Source organism: Abramis brama (assembly GCF_963993115.1).
Source record: "Abramis brama genome assembly, chromosome: 21".
NCBI classification, from domain to species: Eukaryota; Metazoa; Chordata; class Actinopteri; order Cypriniformes; family Leuciscidae; genus Abramis; species Abramis brama.
Window position 1 is genome coordinate 9,610,575 of NC_139983.1, and position 21,292 is coordinate 9,631,866.

A 21,292-nucleotide genomic window follows, 5' to 3' on the forward strand; every position below is an offset into this window, starting at 1 on the left:
GTGTGGCCACGCCCCTTTTAAACTTTTTTTTTAAAAAATGAATAATAAATTAATAATAATAATAATCTAAAAAAAAAAAATACATCAGTTAGGTTTAGGGTTAGGATAAAAAACATTTAACTCTTTACATATGAGCTAATTAAATAGTATTCATTTGTAACTATAATAACAGTATATAATACAATATATAGCCTAATAGTTTTTTATTAACTATAATAGTTTGCAAATGTTTTTTTAAGTACTTTATTACTGTAAATAAAAACTCCTGTTATAAACAATAAAGCTGTTTGAATGAAACAATGAATCTCTTATTTACATTTTGAGTGATTTCCGCACATGGTGACTCTAAAACGCCTATGATTGGCCATTGCATCCATGCGCTCAACTGTGAACACAAACACAGTATAAGTAGTTTTACACAAACACAATGTAAGTCATTTTGTTTCATTACTGAATAATACTATATTGTGTCATCTAGTCCCACGGATTTGACCGTACTCGAAAAAAGTATAAAAATGTCCAAGTCCGTGTACAAATTCACTCAAGTGTGACAAGTCTGAGTTTGAGAACCCCGACTCTATTATTTACATACTATATTACACAACTTACATTTCCAACAGGTCTATACTAATCTTAGAAGTTGATGTAAAATCAACTGTGTGTATACATATAAAATGAATCAAAGTTTTTAACTAATCAAAAGCTTTATTAGTTTTTAAACACATCTCTGAAAATACATTTACAAACATTCAGTTCATTCACACCAACTTGCATTAGCCCATAACAGAACAGAACCCTTCTTTACCCCATAACAGAACGTTATTGATTAAAATATGTAGCCTATGTAAATTTTTACAAGCAAAAATTATCAAATAAGTCCTATATTACAGCAGGAAATAAATATGTTTTGAAATCAATATGAACATTACTCAAAATATAAGACAATGCAGTTTACAGAGAAAATGCTTTTTTAGTTTGGGCAGATAACAAAATAATATAAAAACTGCTTCTATTAAAATAAAATATCAATATAATGATGATCTATCCAAAACAAATGACAGCAAAAATAGGTTTCACTCAGATGAACTATTATATACATTTTCAAAGGCAACATTTATGGTTTCCACAAACTCCTAAAGAATTTGGAACTGGTGCCTTTTGATCATAACAGATTAAATTTGATTCAAAACCAATCGTTCTTCAGTGTCCACTAGTGGAGGTTTCAAATGAAACCACAAATACATGTCAGACTACTTCAGTTTCTACTGTGCTGTCTCAAGCCTAAAAGGACAGGTGAAGAGAAGTTTGAATTAGAAAAAAACTTTCAGGTGAATCAAAAGCATGTCAAATTCCACTAGGAGAGTCAGTGATTCATGATCTTTAAACTTCCGGAGTCAGCTGGGTTTATAATCGATCAGCTGGTATTATCCTAAGCCTCTCCCACAGTTCAGGAATCAGGACGATGTTGTCCAGAAGTGCTCAAGGGATCACACATATCTCTGACAATCCTCTCAATGGGATCTGTGACATACGAAAGAAAGTCAAAGTCAGACACGTTTATAAAGAATGTGCAACTGACCCTTTTCACAGACAGTGATGAAGCGTTTACACAGATCAACATCACAAATCTAGTAAAGTTTTTCATATGTTCATTATAACACTATAACGTTACTTAACTTAAAAATTAACATGGCTGCAAGGGTGTTTCTAATGAAACGGCAAATTTCAATATTTCTCTCAATATTTTTTCCCTCTTGGAGAGTCATGGAAATACTATCATGGATTTTTTCCTTTTGCTATTAGTGCAAAAATGACATTTGCTGATGTCTCCCGTTCACCACTATAAAAGTTTACCCAACTATGACGATTTCCGCTTCGGAGAACCCCAGAAATGTGAAAAGGGTGCATTGACACTCATTGGGTCTCATTCATGAAACACGAGCAGAACGAATTTTTGTGTAAATCGTGTGTAAAGTGGTTCTGGCGTAAATTTTCGGATTCATTAAAATGTTCGTATTTCCCAAATGTTAGTTGGTACGAAAGAAATCTACACCTGCTCCCAGCCACGCGTAAATAGTACGTTTAACATCCGAACGTTTTGCTCATTAATAAACTGCATTTTAATTCAACGTAATCGGGTACATATTTACACAGCATTTTGAAAAAGTATTATATATAGTAATTACATACGGTTTTTCTTTTTACTTGTATTACGAGAGCCAGTAATAGCATCTGCAAAAGGAACACAAGTCCACAAGTTTTTTTTTATTTTTTTATATTCAAGCTGTTTTTTTTTTGTTTTGTTTTTTACAAGTCCGCAAGTTACAAGTGTTGCAGTCAAGCTTCATGTCGAACCATTTTCTTTTCACTTCTGGGACTGTTCGATTAAAAGATGAAACTCCATTAACTGCATCTGTAATATGCTGCCAAGCATTTTTACCTAAAGCATGTAGCCTATTACCTAAAAAAATCCTTTTTTTTTAGGACCTGATACGCCACTATGTACGCTTGAAAATAAAATGTGGCGTTTTGAATGAACTTCTGATAATAAAACTTCAATTTCTGCATCTGAGAAATTTCTCTTCTTCATTCGCTTTTTTTTTTTTTTTTCTTCCAAAATTATACATGTAATAATACAATAGCATTCGCTTTTGAGAAGACATGTTGAAATCCTTCGTTTCGTGTCATAATATGATGCCCATATATAGCTGTCAGTCGGTTTTAATTGGCGGGATTTATGGTAATTGAGAATGAGCGTGCACGCGCGTCCCATTTACGAGTGATTGGAATTCATTAACCCACACACACATTTCACTATCAAATCTGACGTTTACGAAGTATTTGTGAATCAGGAGAAGAATTTTCGGGAATGTCTCTTTACGCGCAAATCACTCACATATTTACTCGTATATTTACGAATGTTTCATGAATGAGACCCATTGACTGTATGGCGTCACGAGACAGGACACTCACTGCTGTACGATGCTGCTTTAGAAGGCGTTGGACTCTTGTCTGATCAATCAGAATGGCAATGTCACCCAAAGGTTTGTCCAGATCTTCAGAATATCTCTGGATCAGAGAGAAAGGCACTCCGTAACGGCCATGCTGAAAGAAAGACAAGAAAGATCAATAAACTATAGTACTTTGTATAGTACTTTACAACACTAGCCAAGGCCATTGTGTCACAGTAGAAACTAAATAGATGGAAAAACAAACTAAATAGATGGAACAACAGCAAAATACAGAAAACTGCAACAACTACATTGCCAAGCCCTTGTGTGAGGGGATTATGAGATAGCTGCAACTTTAGTCAAAGAAAAATCCCTGTTTTGTTTTCAGACAGTTGAATATAACCAACGTCCCTTTAAGACAAGTCATTTCACTCGGCGGCCATCTTTGAAACGCCTCTCCGGCATGCAAGTGCAGCTTCTCTTTGAATGGGGAAACATCAAATTCTCCAAAACTGTTCACCAAGCTTACGATTAAATTTCATATTTGAAATCACCAACGAAATCTGACAACAACTGTCTCATACATTTTGTTTCTAAACGCTCTAATCATGACAGAAAACTAAATTTTTCTGGCTGGATCAAGCTAATGTGCATGTGCAGTGGAAGCTCGCGTCTGACTGTTTCTATAGGAACCGGAGCTCCTAACAGCAAATGCAGTGATGTGATGACTTTACCAATCGGCCATTGGCTCTTATTTAGAAGGCGGGACTTATTCCACCATGTTGAGCGTTCCCCATTCAAAACAATACGAGTGATGCGTCTTGTGTTATTCTATAGTCTTTGGTCAAAGTCCCTTTCAAGGAAAGTCTGTTCACTCGGCGGCCATATTTGCAACGCCTCCGGGCAGCTATTTCGGGCATTCAATGTCCTATCTATTTGAATGGGTGAATCCTGAAATCTCAAAAACTGCTTGCTGAACTCACAATTAAATAACATATTTCAAATCAGCAATAAAATCTCACATTAACTGTCCAATAAATGTTGTTTCTTATGCTCAAATAGCGTTAAAAAAGTTGGGAACCAAAGCTTGAAATGGCAGCTGCAGTGATGTTGTGATTTTACCAATCAGCGATTGGCTCTTTTACTTAGAAGGCGGGACTATTCCGCCATATTGCACGCGAGAATACACTTTTTTTTTTTAATTGACAAAGATGAAATTTTCTGGAGCGCATGTGTCGACCGCCTGCGTTCGCTCGCTATTTAAATAGAGTATACTTTGAAAGGCTAAGGGTCACATCCTTGACGATCAAAACAGACCGAAGACAATAAGTGTAACATTTTGTTTTATGAAATAATTGCACTATATTTTGTTTCAATAATATGTATTCTTTAACATTTTATATTTAGAAGTACTAAACAATATTTACCTCTAAATTATGCACCATTTATTTCTATATAATACAAATGCTGGAATAGTTAAACAATTTTTTTCAATTTTTCCAATTAATGCAGTGTGTTCAAATTAAATATATGTCTGTGCATTCTCTAGATGCTGAGTATTTTCAGACATAATTACTTACTTTTATTAGGTTTTGGTTTTTACAGAGCCTCTAAAGGGACATTGGTGGTGGAAAAAAATATGAGATGGGAGGAAAAATAATGTCAATGCTTTTGCATTCTCTCCCCCGAGAAACTTTGTATTGCTCGCAAAACCTTTTGACCTTGTTTGCGAACAAAAAGCATCGACAAATATCTTTTCCTCAAATATCTCATATTTTTTCTCTTCACACTGTCCCTTTAGGGGCTCCGTACAAACACAGACACAAAATCTTCATTGTGGCTGATTTGCAGATTGTACCCCATACAATAGTTCTGTATTTTCATATTTCCCATTTTTTTCCTATCACAAGTGTGACTATTTTCAAAGATTATTTACCCTTTTTTAATCATCCATAATTTTTTTGTGTTCACACACCAAGAGCGACATAAGTCATCAAGTTTTGTACCATTCCAATAAAGTAAAAAAAATAAAAATTCTAAATGCATTACTTTTCAGTCTAAATGACCAAAAACCACCAGAGGGTTATCTGCAAAGACAACATCTGTAATATATAACATTAATCAAGTCAGAAAAAAACCAGATACCTTGTCAGAATATGGCTCATCTGTGAGGTCGATGCCATCAGAGCATAACTTTTCCTCCACTAAAGTCTCCAGGTTGGCCATTTTCCCAGAATGAACTTTCTTGGCCGGTCTGTAAATGAGTGACTTGGAGTTCCTGGGACCTTCCTGGCCAGAGTTCGTCTTAGACGATGTGCTTGTGGAAACCTCATTTCTCCCGACGCCAGTGTCCCTGCTCTTTAATAACGGCAGTGGAAGAGGTTTTGGAGGAATCGGTGGTTTCATGCGCTGTGTGCTTGGAGGACGATCATCTACAGGAACCTCTTCATACTCCACCACTGAAACGCTTGAGGACGGCTGGGCTCCATATACAATCTCTTCAGACTCAACATTCTCCTGTACTTGACTTGAAGTCTCCTCAATACTGTCAGACAATTTTCTGTGCAGATGAAGTTCCTCTACTGAGAGGTAACGCTTCAACAGCTCAGTTGGACTAGACTGATGATCCAAGGCGCCACAGCTGCGACTCAGGGGTTTTCCTCCGAGGATGTAGTGATTCCTTCCCAGATGAAGATCCTGCATGGAGTCGACCTGCAGTGGAAGTGGAAGGTCCGGTCTGGTTTTTGGGCTCAACCTGCTGGAATGGCAGAGGGGTGGGATGGGAAACTCAGGGGAGGAGAGATGGCTGGACTCAAAGCCTGATGAGGACCTGCTTAAATGAGACGTCTTTTTGCCTTTGCCTACAAGAAGATTCACGTGAAGAAGATGTGATTCAACATGACAACAAAACACAGTTAAAAATTTGTCATACGAGTTCGAAACGACACAACTGGAAATATATATATATATATATATATATATATATATATATATATATATATATATATATATATATATATATATTTTTTTTTTTTATCATACACTACCAAGTTTAGGGAAATTAATACTTTTATTCAGCAAGTATGCATTCAATTGATCAAAAGTTACAGTTAAGATTTATAATGTTACAAAAGATTTCTTTTTCAAATGTGCTGTTCTTTTTAACTTTCTATTCATCAGTTTTCAACATTGATAATAATCATAAATGTTTCTTGAGCAGCATATTTGAATGATTTCTGAAGAATCATGTGACACTGAAGACTGGAGTAATGATGCTGAAAATTCAGCTTGGCATCACAGGAATAAATTACACTTTAAAATGTATTTAAATAGAAAGTTTTACTGTATTTTTGATCAAATAAATGCAGGCATGGTGAGCATAAGAGACTTCTTTAAAAAAACATTAAACAAATCTTTTAAACATCAGCATTTTTCCTTGAGACAGATCATAGACTGACGGAAAAGATCATGCAAAGAGAAACTGATTGGTTGTGCATAGTGATGAAATATATAGTTTAAGAGTGAACAGAATGCACTGGATGGAAAAGGAGAGGAGCAGACAGGAATAAGCAGGCGATTCAGATGAAGAGATCATAGAGTATTTTATTCCATAGCTTCTGTAATGACATTGACTGACATCTCTCCCTCGGTCAGTGACACACACACACAGAGCTCAGTCGGATCCATGTACATGGATTCTGTACGCTTTTTTTTTTAGCCACAGTTGCAAAGAACATGTAAGACATTTGTGGATGAATCTTACAAAATCTTAAGGACATTTCCGGGTCATATGTAATCCCAAAATCAAAGAAATAAATGAAAAGTTACATTTTGCTTAACAAAAACGATCACTCCGTTATGAACTTCTTGCACTGTGAGATTGTCATTAAACACCCTCAAACTGTAAAAAAAAAAAAAAGTCACTATTAATGTAATGCAATTTTTTTTAAATAATTAATAATCTAATATAATTATATCTGATTAAACTAAACTATCTATTTTAATTCATAATATTATAATATTATTAATACTTTTAGACAATTTCAATTCTATTAATTTTTATGTTAGTATTAAATAATATTATAAAAATTAGTATTAATGTATTAAAGTATTAACACGGCTGTAGTGTACTGCTTTAATTTATAGTTAATTTAAAAAAAAACCAGTGTATTATAATAATGACAAGTACCACTAAAAATAATAGTTATCACAAAAACTGTAATGAGAATTTTCCATTTAAATAGTCATTTAGCATTTATATAAACACACATTTGAGTGGGAAATGTGTTTAATATATATATATGAAAAAAGAAGAATTGGCTTAAAACAGGCCTTTTCTTTTAATTCTGTATTTTTCCGAGTTGATTTTGGGGTGAAATGTGACCTGGACATGTTTTCATGAGTTTCACTCTTTATTTAAGACTGAATACCTCAAGACATTTTGATGTCATCGCAGCTATGATTGTATCTCTCGTCTCTAACTGTGGAGCAAGATGTATAGACTTTTTTTTGTTTTGTAAATATATCTACTTTAGTCTCATATGTTTGCATATCACAAATGATTTTTAGGCACATTTAAAGATATTGTGCAACATCATAGTATTTCTTACTAGAAAAATATACACACACAAACAGCAACGTCTCGCAAGCACAAGCAAAAAAAATAATAATAATGACATCGTCAACTCTTCACAAGGGCTATTGACATGAGCATGTTATGACTAGTGTTCTTTTGTTCGTCTAAACCAAAGCAAATGATATTGAACATTTATGTGATCAGAATTTCAAGCTGTAACAGTGAATAATATTGATTTAGGACCAAACTTCTTCACTCTTTTTGGTTCAACACAAATTCAGCAAATCACGCAACACGGTAGAAAGTCGGTTCTCGAATGGAAATGGGACTGAAGTGAAATCTCAATGCAAAGTCACGTCACGAGTAACTGATGCCGTGGATGAGAGATGCTCTGGTCCGCTGAATGCTGGGAATGAAAGCAGACGTCGTCCTCACGGAAGAGAGACGAGTGAAAGCAGAAGACCATGCAGAGATCACAGACAGGAGGAAGAGGAGGGCTGGAGAGTCACAGGTGAGGAAGGCTGTCATTACCGTTCTCCAGGTTCTCGTTGCTCTCGTAACAGCCCGAGTCTCGAGGAGAGTCTCCTGGCGGGACGCTGCCCTCGGACAGAAGCTTCTCTTGAGAGTCTCCGGATGATCCCTCGCGCTCCGGGTCACTGTTACCTGAACAAAAAACACCATTTTAGTTCTTTACTAAAAGATATGATGCTCATGAAGTCTAAAATGTGGTCGGGATTTGGTTCGATTTTATTATTTTGGTATGACTGATAATTATTTTTGAATATATGCTGTAGGCGCAATTCACATGTAACATTATAAGCTTTTTCTGTTACATATTGTATGAAATTAAATGTTGGATATGGCCTATAATAAATATTTGCAATGCATGTAGTTCATATAAATGCATTTACATGCTTTATGATGCATACATAGCAAAGCAAAAAAAATAAAATAATAATTGACAAACCAAATCATACGCTTAAATTAAAATTGTATGTAATACATTTAATGTAGGAGGGACAAAGTAACATTCATCTGAAATTTAGCTTCTTAACTTAACTTTTTTCTCTCACAAAAAAAAATTGTTTGAGAGCAAACATTAATTTTTAATTTAATACACTGTTTTAGGAGTATTTTAATGAGAAATAAACATATGTATCTGGGTATTTTACAGTGATATATTTTTATATCCACTTACTGACTGACATTTTTAGGTGAATTTTGAAGTAAATATTATGTAAAATATTTGTAAAAAATATTTTTTATTTTGTATATATAAATATATATTATTAAATAAACCATATTTACAATTATAAATATTTACCAATAGTAAAAATACCTATCGTTGAAATTCTTTTAAATTTCTTTTATGCTCACCAAGGCTGCATCAAAAATACAGTAATATTGTAAAGAATTGTTAAAAATTGTTTAAAATATCTCTTTTCTATTGAAATACATTTTAAAATGTGATTTATTTCTGTGATGGTAACTCTGAATTTTCAGCTTCATTACTCCAGTCTCACATGATCCTACAGAAATCATTCTAATATGATGATTTGGTGTCCAAGAAACATTTATTTGTTTCATGATTCTTTGATGAAGCATTTATTTGAAATAGAAATATTTGATAACATTATGTCTTTACAGTCACCTTTGCTGTATTGCTGAATAAAATAATTTATTTCTTTATTTCAAAACTTAAATGGTAAACAATAGTATATATAAGACTTTTATAGAGACTTATAAATTCTTTTAGTGACTTAAATATGGTGCAGACATATTTCTAATTAATTCTATTGGTAGCACTGTTAAAAACCGGTTAATCGGGCGGGACAGTAAAATATCGCTCAGTAGGCATGTTTACATGGACACTTTTTGTTTCAATTGGAATTAAATCATTCTGATTGAATCCGAACTAGTGTTTACATGAAGGCTAAATAAAGTGATCTTGTTGATGTGTGTGTTTATATGTCACAAGCTTCAAAATCGGATTGAAACTTTTGACATTCGGTTTTCAATCCGATCAGGTGTTTACATGTCCTATCGAACGGATTAGAAAAGGTTTATCCCACCTCTTTCACTCGGTTTGGGAATTTTTATTCCAATTGAGGTGTTTACATGAAGCATTTTCATTCGGATTGGACTTTTAAAGCAATTGTAATCAGAATGCAACGCTCCATGTAAACGCACCTTGTGTGTGTGTGTGTGTGTGTGTGTTTGCAGTCGGCCTCTCACTGTCACACTCCTGCAGAAGCTCCACGGCGGTGAGCAGGACGGCTCTATGCTGAGGATCTCTGATGTTCAGCTCGTCCAGATCTTCCTCCTCCAACAGCTTAAACGTATCCAGATCCTCATAGCCGTTAAACAGGAACGTGGGCATGTGCTCCTGCAGGACGATGAACCAGGGTTATTATTGTGTATTAGAACTATATATATATATATATATATATATATATATATATATATATATATATATATATATATATATATATATATATATATATATACACACACTCACCTAAAGGATTATTAGGAACACCATACTAATACTGTGTTTGACCCCCTTTCGCCTTCAGAACTGCCTTAATTCTATGTGGCATTGATTCAACAAGGTGCTGAAAGCATTCTTTAGAAATGTTGGCCCATATTGATAGGATAGCATCTTGCAGTTGATGGAGATTTGTGGGATGCACAACCAGGGCACGAAGCTCCCGTTCCACCACATCCCAAAGATGCTCTATTGGGTTGAGATCTGGTGACTGTGGGGACCATTTTAGTACAGTGAACTCATTGTCATGTTCAAGAAACCAATTTGAAATGATTCGAGCTTTGTGACATGGTGCATTATCCTGCTGGAAGTAGCCATCAGAGGATGGGTACATGGTGGTCATAAAGGGATGGACATGGTCAGAAACAATGCTCAGGTAGGCCGTGGCATTTAAACAATGCCCAATTGGCACTAAGGTGTGCCAAGAAAACATCCCCCACACCATTACACCACCACCACCAGCCTGCACAGTGGTAACAAGGCATGATGGATCCATGTTCTCATTCTGTTTACGCCAAATTCTGACTCTACCATCTGAATGTCTCAACAGAAATCGAGACTCATCAGACCAGGCAACATTTTTCCAGTCTTCAACTGTCCAATTTTGGTGAGCTTGTGCAAATTGTAGCCTCTTTTTCCTATTTGTAGTGGAGATGAGTGGTACCCGGTGGGGTCTTCTGCTGTTGTAGCCCATCCGCCTCAAGGTTGTGCGTGTTGTGGCTTCACAAATGCTTTGCTGCATACCTCGGTTGTAATGAGTGGTTATTTCAGTCAAAGTTGCTCTTCTATCAGCTTGAATCAGTCGGCCCATTCTCCTCTGACCTCTAGCATCAACAAGGCTTTTTCGCCCACAGGACTGCCGCATACTGGATGTTTTTCCCTTTTCACACCATTCTTTGAAAACCCTAGAAATGGTTTTGCGTGAAAATCCCAGTAACTGAGCAGATTGTGAAATACTCAGACCGGCCCGTCTGGCACCAACAACCATGCCACGCTCAAAATTGCTTAAATCACCTTTCTTTCCCATTCTGACATTCAGTTTGGAGTTCAGGAGATTGTCTTGACCAGGACCACACCCCTAAATGCATTGAAGCAACTGCCATGTGATTGGTTGATTAGATAATTGCATTAATGAGAAATTGAACAGGTGTTCCTAATAATCCTTTAGGTGAGTGTGTATATATATATATATATATCAATATATTTATATACTATAATAGTGTATAAATAATACTAAAATAACACTACTTAACTATATTAACATGAATTAATAATGAACTGCACTTCTACAGCATTTATTAATCATTTACATTTAATAATACATTATTAAAATCAAAAGTTGTATTTGTTAACATTAGTAAATGCACTGTGAACTAACAAACAATGAACGACTGTATTTTTTATTAACTAACGTTAACAAATATTAATAAATACTGCAACAAATGTATTGCTCAGTTAGTTCATGTTAGTAAATACATTAACTAATGTTAACAAATGAGACCTTATTGTAAAGTGTTACCGAAATATGAGATGGAATAAGTCATTGCTTTTGCGTTCCCTTGCAAAAACTTTTGTGTTCGCAAGCAAAACTTTTGTGTTCTTTGTGAGCGAACGCAACAGCATTACCAAATCATTTTCCCTCCCATCTCATATTTTTTTGTCTTCACACTGTCCCGACCTCTGGGACTCCGTAGTAAGGAACTGTGTTTTTGTAGTTTAAAGAGACATTACTTTGAGATTGATGCGCTCCAGAAGCTCCTCTACAGAGGTCGGTTTGGGAGGATGGCTCTTCCTCCTCTTCTTCACACTGCGTTTGGGTTTCTCCTCTTCCTCGTTTAGCGTCTCCACGTAGATGAACTTAAATGTTCCCACCTTGTTATTCAGCAGCCCCATCCACGTGCCCATGGGCGGCTTACTGATGACGTCAATCATATCTCCTCTCTGCAAGGCAAACGCATGCTTTAGATGCAGAGCAAAGGAAGCTGATGGTGTGTTTATTCATGAGAAAGCAGCTGTGACCTTGAGTTTGAGGGAGTCGGTGTCGTACGGGCTCGGGGTGAAGTCTGTGTGTACGAGAGCGCGGCCACAGAACGGTCCTCTGTACGGCAGCTCGTCTTCATCACCGTCTTCTGATTTCACACTCTCTCGGTTGCTGGTGGACGAATCTGTGGTGCTGACCGTCTGACCGCCTGCGAAAACAACTAATGCTTTAAACACGTCTACTGACAAAAAGTACCATGGATCAACCCTGGTATTCTTTGAAGTACTGCGTAAATACCGTGGTATATGAATACGGTAATCATTTAGTACCATTTCAGAGTATGGTCTGATACCATAAGGGATTTTTTTTCCCCCCGGTTTTTAATCCATATTTATAAATTCTGGTCAATTCTGTACTAGACTATAACAAGTCTTTAAATTTCAATTTCTTCCCAAAAATAAATAAATAAATAATACAAAAGAAATATATAATATATTTCATGTCAGTTTATACGATAAGCAGATGTGTAATAAGTTAAATAATATACAGTCAGCAAGTCATTTTCACAAAATAATTCAATTATAACACCAATTATAACATCACCCTGTCAGGTTTATTTTGCATGATGACCAGCATGCTTGTATATTATCTATTAATCTACTCTGTTATATTCTATTGTTATATTATACTTTCATTATACATTCAGTATTCGTTATACTTTATTATTTTATACATTTTCTGTTGTTTTAGTATTGATTATATACTATTATAATATATAATACTGTATTTATTATTGTATAACATTTTTAAATAGATTTTGTATTTCAGTTTTGATTTTAATCTTAGATTATTATTTTTTAATTTTTTAATTCTTCTATTTAAATTAAACTATATATTTTTATATATAATATATATACATATATATAATTATATATTAAACAGTTTTATTTCTACTAATTTTAGTTTTATTTCAGTTTTTTTGCCAGGGCAAAATTTATAATTTTTCGTTTTGTAATGAAAACGCTTTTTAATAGCTTTAGTTTTAGTAAACAAAAACACAGTATTATACATATCTATTATTCATAATTTTTTGTAATTTTGTTATGTGCTTTTGTCATTTGAATTTCTTTACTATTTCTTTAATTTATTTTTATTTCTGTTTTAGTTTGAGCCATTTTAGTAATTATTTCAATTTAAATAGATTTTATTTCAGTTATTTTTTAATAGTTTTAGTTAACAATAACACCACTGTATTATACATATCTTTTATTCGTAATTTTTCAGTAATTTTGTTATGTACTTTTTTTCATGAAGTCATGAATCATTTTTTATTATTTTTATTTGAGTTTTAGTCATTTTAGTACTTTTTTTTTTTAATAGCTTTACTTGACAATAACAACTCTGTATTATACTTTTATACACCTTTTGGCTCTTTAATATTTGAATGAAAACATAATACATAAAAACATAGAATGGCCATTTATGGGATGATCATTGTTTCCTATTTGGCTATTATATTATATTTTTATATTTTGTACATATATATACTTTAATAAGGTTTAATATTATAAAGTCTATATTTGTTTATTTTATCTGACACTTTCATAAATGTGCTTTGCACAAGTGTAGTGAAGCATTTCCACACACACACTTACTCATGGAGCTCTGACCGCTGAGGGAGCTCCTCAAACTCTCCACTGATCCTCCAGCCTTGAGTTTGGGTTTCTCCAGAGAGTCTGTGTCGGTGTGAGGAGACTGAGGGCTGCTGGGAGCTCTGCTGGGGCTTGACTGAGTCAAACACAACACACTGAAATCAATACCATGGCCAACAGAAGGCGCTAGATACACAGAAATCAAGTTGTAATGAATGAAAGCAAATTCTACAGGTGCTGACTCAAATGTAATTTGGTTCCAAGATAAATGGTGTTTGCCAAGTCAAGCATCACTATTACTGTTGCTCAGATTGGAGTAAGATATCTGAACAACTTCCTAACCCTAGGTTTTAGTGTTTAAGGAAGCAGACTTCATGAATTTTGCTTGGTGGATAAAAAATGACAAACACTTTGACAATCAGTTAGTAACTAGCCCAAACACCCTAGCATCATGGCATACACAAACTGGATAAGACAATACACAAATTCTGCTTCGACAAAAATGACAGATTTGCTATATTGGAATTGCTAAAATTGTTACTCAGTAGTCCCTTCAGTAATCTGCATTATACATGAATCCTCATCACACAGTCACCTGCTCTGATGGAGAGGGATTATATTTCTTGGATATGCGTTTCCTCATGGTCTCTTTAACAGATTTCACCTTCTTCCCCAGAGAGATACGGGAAGGTGTTGGAGATCTGGATGCGTCTCTCATGCTGATGTTGCCGTTTTCATTCTGCAAGACAGACATGACAGAATACACAACTTCAAAATCATAAAAACGCCATGCAAGAAGCTGAATAGATTTTGAAATAGATTTTATGACTATTTTGCCGTTTTCCAATGTGTCCTTACTGTGGGGTCAAAGCTGCTGTTGCCCATGTACACAGATCGGCTTGTGAGATCAAATCCTCCAAAGCTACAGGTCCTCTGTGACACAAAGAATAGAGTTCGAAAAGCGAAATCTGGCTCAAGTTATATCTTTACATTTAAATCTTGACAATACAAGTTACATTTTCAGTGAATAATGACTTAAATTACATCTATTCTTCACATAAAAAAATAATTTTTTTTTTTTACATTTTGGAGCTTAAAGTCACCCTGACACATGGAAAATATAATAATATAAAATATAATAATCAAATAAAACCTAATATATATTATTATTATTATTATTTCCATTTTGGAGCTTGACATCCCCCTAGAACAAATATGTATATATATATGTATAATAAAATAAAATAAAATTTTAAAAGACAAAACGTTGTGGTGGATAAAAAATAAAATAAAACAAAACAAAACACAATACCTATACTCACTCCATTAGATGGGCTCAGGGCTCGTCAAAAAATAAAATGAAATAAAAAAAAATAAAAACAAATAACAACTATAAATAACACAAAACAAAACACAGTACTTGTACTCACTCCATGGTAGTTAGAGGGGCTCAGAGCTCATAATTTTCTTTTAATAATAATAACATAAATAAATAAATAAATAAATAAATAAATAAATAAATAAATAACAAAACAAAACAAAAAACAAAACAAAACAAAACAAAACAAAACAAAACAAAACAAAAAACACAAAACACAAAACACAAAACAAAACACAGTACTTGCACTCCATGGTAGTTAGAGGGGCTCAGAGCTCATAATTTTTTTTTACTAATAATAATGATAATAAACAAAACAAAACACAAAACAAAGCAGTGCTTATACTCACTCCATGGTAGTTCGAGGGGCTCAGGGCTCGTCTCATCTCCCCGTCGGTCACAGAGCGGGACATCCTGGGCTCGACTTCACCGTCTGCCTCAGAGAAGGAGGAACCGCTGCCTGCGTCCAGCCCAGACACTGCTCCGCCGGGTCCAGACGCCGGCTCCGGCCCCTGACTGCTGCTGGACTTACTGAAGAGCTTGTGGCTGCTGTAGGTGTCTAAGCTGCTGGACGAGGGAGACGTGGTCAGACTGTCCGAGTCTCTGTCCAGAGACAGCTGTTCATGAAGCATGAAGCTCAGGCCGTCACCCTGAGACACGGCAAGACGTTTGTGCACCCCAGAGTAGAGAGAGAAGCCCTCCTCGCCCGACGGGAACGCTTCAGGACTCACAGGGTCTGGAGGAGAAACAAAGCAAGTCAACCTGAAAACTATTGACCCCATTTACTTTCTCAATACACTTTTCTGGTCTCAGTGCATGCTTGAGCCTCCTGTCCTTTCCTGTTTTTGGTTCGTTTACATGTCTTTGGTCCGTGTTGCGTTCATATTTCACTCGTACCGCACCAGAGTTTGTTTGGAAAAGGACTGAGACACATCTTTTCAGCGATCTCGCTCCACTTGTTTGGTTTTGCACCAGAGTTCGGATGGCAGCGTTCACACTTCTTCAAATGAACCGCACTAACAGAGCAATCTCACCAGAGTTCGTTTTAATCAAATCAAACATGCCAATTGTGAAACTCGAATTCACTCCACAGTGATTTTTCTATTACTGTTAAAAATGGTCTTATCCTACAGTAGATGTTCTGCATACATCTGCACAGCTATGTACATTTCAGGTGTGATGTGTGACATGAGTATGTATGATTGTGAAAAGTTAATGAAACGCATTCATATCTCACCTTTTGATCCGTGTTTTTTGGCCTCATCAATTCTGATTAACTTCTTTCTCACACGTCGAGTTGAATTAACGAGTTTATGAAGTCGGCGAAAGGTGATGGACTCTTCCAGCTCGTCCTCCGACTGTTCTCTCGACTGTACAAATAATAAACCATAGAAAACGAGATAAATAACAACAACAAAATAAAACAATAACAAAATACATAGAGAAAACACCAAAATATAAAATATTAGAAAATAAAAACAAAACGTATAACAATAAAAAAATTAAATATCAAATCAAATAATATAAAAATAAATATAAAATAAAACAAAATTAAATTAATTAAAATAAATAAAAATATAAATTAAATAAAACACAATATAAAATAAGAATACAAATAATACAATAAAAGGTACTTTACATGTAATGGAAAGTATTTTGACTCATTATTGACCACATACTTTCAGTGGTCTTTAGTATATGGTAAACAAAAAATTCCCCACATGCAAACTATAAAAACAGGTGATGTGAAGTGAACAGAGAGGCTGTAAACAGACTCATTTACTTCAACATGTAAACTTGTCCTGCAACATTTGTGCTCCAGACATGAATAATTCCTCAAATATGAGTTATTACAGAGAGGTGTGCTGCTACTTTACTAAGGGATGCGTTTTCACCTGTTGGACGATAAAAAATGTGAAACAAATATCCCACACAAATAGATCTGAAGACCAGATTATCACAGACTTGAGCGCGCAAGACTCTTTTCTCGCTTAGTTTCCAGCAGGTAGAGACGTATTTCTCAGAAACATCTGTTTTAGCGGCAAACGGGTTCGGCTCAGAAACCACGCGCAGAAGAGACAGCCACATCTCACCTTAAATTACTCATCGTTTATGGTTCATAAATGTGAGCACTGTGTAGTCCTTGCCACAGTTCAGACCCACAGAAGATCACAAGACCTGAAATAAACCCGGTGAAATGTCAAATACAGTCAGTGTGAGACTATTAAGAGTCTGCTAACGTCTGTTATAAACGGCTCTTGTGTGCAAGTCTGAGAACTGAACATTTCAGACAAACTATTTCAGCGGGTGGGATGTTATGTAATTGGCATCTGTAAAATTCTATTGTCATCGATGAAAACACAGACACTATAATAACTGGTCAGCACTGAGAACGTTGAATCCCTCACATAAAAGCATTATGGAGGTACCATGGTACAATAATGATACGAATTCGGACAGAGCTCACCAAGCTTGAACTTGTGAAATCCGAAGCTTCTTCGCATGAGCTTGCGTTTGGCGGTCTCCTGTGTTCGCATGTGTTTGAATACAAGTCAGTTGAATGAAAAGTGGTTTTAGAGGGTTGTTCATATGTCTAACCTTAAAAGCAATAATAATTCACGAGTTCACACGTACATGAAATCAGATGTAGTAATTTATGCGTACTTGGCGTGCAGTTTTTTGTGCTGCTCCGAGCTCGAAATTTGGCCCGAACCCAGAGTACTCCCCCTTTTACTGGGATAGAAACCAGCCAAGAGTTTTTTTACTCAAGAAACACTAAATATATATATACTTTATATATAAAGGCTAATGTTTTATGAATTTGAAGAAGAGTCTTAGTTCTCGAGTCATAGCAATACTGTCTTAAATAGCCTGTGCATACTAGCACTTCATCTTTAATAACATGAGATTTTGTCTAAATGACAGAAAAAAACTGAGCACCCACATAGCTACAGTAAACTTTATCACCCCTAAATTGAAGAAAATGTAACGCAATACGTACAGTATGTCCTAAATTCTCAGAAATTTCCGGGTCAAAAACCTCGTAAGTCCATTTCAAGCTTGATTTTGGTAAAATGTTAATAATTTCATTATTAAATGACTCATGCAAGTGTCCGGCCTTCTATAAAGCTACAATTTCAACTTTGACAATGCAGCGTTTAATTATTTAATAAAAATACAGTGTTTTTTCCTTTTCCTGTAGAGTTTTTGGAGATACGAGGTTTCCGCCCGACAGAGACGAACAGTGATGCTTGTCTTAGCGAACACAATAACTATAATCGAAAAGCACCAAATTCGTTTTTCACAGAATGCACCAAATGGTAAACGGCGGCTCTGTCCAGTGGAATTGGTGGAATGGCTCCTGCATCCCAGCGCCTTAATCACACAATCCCTGCACAAAAGAGCTGCTGGGCCGCTGAAGAGAGAGCAGCCCTGCATTCAACCGGCCAAAAACGCACAATGGGGGGTTACAGCATTGAGTGGATGAATAGGACCCTGCCTGGAGGCCCAGAGGGGCCGTGGTTCATCTCTAGTACATGATGGGGGGATGGAGGGGTGACAAATCCCACAGATAGCAGGTGAAAACCCTGCTGTGAGTGTCTATAGACAGAAGATCTGCCAATAAACAAGTTCATCACAACAAACAAGGATCTGGCACGTGAGAACGTCTCATTGGCAAACGCAGAAGGTGACTGGGAAACTTACATTACAGTAGGAGGATTCGGGCATGGAGGGACTGGGTGTGTCGGTCCAATTGGTCGTGTCCACGCTGTTGGGCTGCTTGTTCTGCATTTCGTATTCCTTCAGCTGAGGGACAGTAAAATGCATGTTAGCGAATGTTTGGGGGAGTAAAATCAAGTCCCACTGTTTTTATTGAGCATTCTGTTATCTTGTAAATGCATCACATTATGAAAGCAAAATGGGCTGTGAACCATTTCATACCCGAGCCAAGGCTTCCTCCACGGTGATCATCTTCTCCTTCACCATCATCATCAGCTGGATGCGTTCTTCATCGCTCATCGTGATCTCACTGGCCACAAAGCCAGGATCCTCCCCTGTAGACCAGAGGTCAAAGGTCATACATATCATCTCAAGCAATGTTACATCTAAATTTAATCTTCTAGATATGAAGATCTAATGAAATTGTGATTAGAAATGGGTGAAGAACCTTTCGGTAGCGCTCGAACGCTCCCTTTCTGTGCCTTGCGGAAGTTTTGCCAGAACGATTTGTTTTTCTTTCTGTCCCATCTCCCTGCTGTTAGAAACAAAGTTTTAAACTCAGCAAATGTTTTAACTGCATGTTTCAAGAACATACGAGGCAAAAAAATAAATAAAAATGTACATTGTTTTTTTTCCATGATCTTAAAAGACTATCTTAAAGAGTTTTGTAGACAAATATTAGTGTGCCTAAAAAATGCTGTTCTTTTGGAATTTCTATACATGAAAGAATCCTGAAGGAAAAGGTATCACTATGATATGACTATGAAAATGTACTCAACATGAAGCACCACAACTAGTTTCAACATTGATAATAATAATAATAATAATAATACATGTTTCTTGAGCAGTAAATCATCATATTAGAATGATTTTTGAATTATCATGTGACACTGAAGACTGGAGTAATGATGCTAGAATTCAGCTTTGCATCACAGGAATAAATTACATTTTGAAATATATTCAAATAGAAATAATTATTAAATTGTAATAATATCTCGCTGTTTTTACTGGTATTTTTGATCAAATAAATTATCAAAGAGTGACCATAAGAGACTTCTTTAAAAAACATTAAACACTCTTACTATCTAACAAACTCTTGAACAGCAATATAACTGAAAAAAATTATCATTTGGATCAGCGAAAGGAAAAAAAACGTGAACTCCTTCAACCGTGTGTAAAATCATCCCAGGATGCACCACATGAAGTTCATAGAGAAGTAGAACATAGTCATACTAAGAAAAGAGTATGAATGTCTAAACATCTGACTGACATGTGTTTTTTAAAGGGTTCACATGACTTAAAAAGAGTTCATAAATAATTGTATAGTGCATTTACAAAATAATGCTGTTTAGCCAATTAAGCATTTTTATGCAAAACAAAAATGTAGACTCACTCTTGACTTTTTCCAATTTTAAATCTCCCTGATACTCCCAGGTTTTAACCCCGATTTAACTAGCTTTTAGACAACAATAAATCAACAAACACAAAACATGTTACTTACCGGATCCGTCTTCAGAGCTGGACTTGTTCATTGACTGCCTGTAAGTAAAAGTACAAATATGCATGAACTCCAGCAAAAGTGTCTCCGTCAAAACATCGTCACACAGTCTCATCTCACCTGCTCTCCCACATTATTTTCTTCATGTTCAACCCCTATCCATTCATTTGTAGTAATCTGTCTGTCCTAACTGGTGTCCATGTTGGCAGTGGATTAGACTCAGCCGTCTGTCAGAGCGAATAAAGACACATGCTGCTGTCGGCCGGCACGCCACACCACACCTCACAGCAACAATGGAGGCTTTTTCACGCACCGGAGGGGTTTTAGAGTGACAGAGCGCTCACATGGCTTGTAAATTCCTGTTCCCCTCTCTTTATTTGTCTTTCTCTCAGCTGACGGGTGCTGCTGATTTTAGCATGTACCTGAGATATCTTTAGCCTAGGGCTGGGCGATATGACCAAAAACTTATATCATGATATGAGTCATTTTATTTCACAGTAATGATATATAGTATCACGTTATAGTTACTTTTGCTTTAAATAGAGTTTTTATATAAAAATTTCCATTGAAATTTCATAAATCTCAATTTCAGTGCCACAAACAACTAGTACTAGCCTAACATAAGTAAAAAAAAAACAAATGCTCAAGCTCACTGAAGACAAGAAAACAGTCAGTGATAAAATAGGGACAAAGAAACTAATTACAAGCAATGGGACAAAAAACCTACAATAGAACAAAGAAACAAATGAAATAGACCTACCAGAAAACCTCAAGCACTAAATAAGGAATACTACATAAATTGTTGTAATCAAATTCACTGTGTAAATTAAATATACATTTACTCTTATTAAAGTTACAGAAGCGATTCAGTCAAGATCAATGAGATTGTTTGATTAACATTAATGACACAGACAGCAGCAGGTTTACTGTCACTTTAAGACCGAATACACAGATCAAATATACTGTTACACATGCACTTTCTTTCTCA

At 35.5% G+C, this 21,292-nt stretch overlaps 1 protein-coding gene across 4 annotated transcripts in view; it reads right to left on the minus strand.

Moving 5' to 3' along the window:
• Positions 1 to 685: 685 nt before the first annotated feature.
• The window catches only part of sash1b (SAM and SH3 domain containing 1b), a 105,308-nt gene continuing 84,701 nt past the window's right edge, over positions 686 to 21,292 (minus strand). For all 4 annotated transcript variants that reach the window (XM_084097617.1, XM_084097618.1, XM_084097620.1 and 1 more), the window contains 16 exons: positions 20,308 to 20,345; positions 19,255 to 19,341; positions 19,029 to 19,141; positions 18,792 to 18,893; positions 16,324 to 16,456; positions 15,437 to 15,822; positions 14,567 to 14,641; positions 14,304 to 14,447; positions 13,712 to 13,844; positions 12,095 to 12,264; positions 11,807 to 12,016; positions 9,763 to 9,913; positions 8,059 to 8,190; positions 5,097 to 5,812; positions 2,974 to 3,105; positions 686 to 1,521 (listed from right to left, as the gene is read on the minus strand). In XM_084097617.1, the coding sequence (XP_083953743.1) occupies positions 1,480 to 1,521; positions 2,974 to 3,105; positions 5,097 to 5,812; positions 8,059 to 8,190; positions 9,763 to 9,913; positions 11,807 to 12,016; positions 12,095 to 12,264; positions 13,712 to 13,844; positions 14,304 to 14,447; positions 14,567 to 14,641; positions 15,437 to 15,822; positions 16,324 to 16,456; positions 18,792 to 18,893; positions 19,029 to 19,141; positions 19,255 to 19,341; positions 20,308 to 20,345 (2,764 nt within the window). In that variant the 3' untranslated portion in view covers positions 686 to 1,479. The remainder of the gene's footprint in view (positions 1,522 to 2,973; positions 3,106 to 5,096; positions 5,813 to 8,058; positions 8,191 to 9,762; positions 9,914 to 11,806; positions 12,017 to 12,094; positions 12,265 to 13,711; positions 13,845 to 14,303; positions 14,448 to 14,566; positions 14,642 to 15,436; positions 15,823 to 16,323; positions 16,457 to 18,791; positions 18,894 to 19,028; positions 19,142 to 19,254; positions 19,342 to 20,307; positions 20,346 to 21,292) is intronic.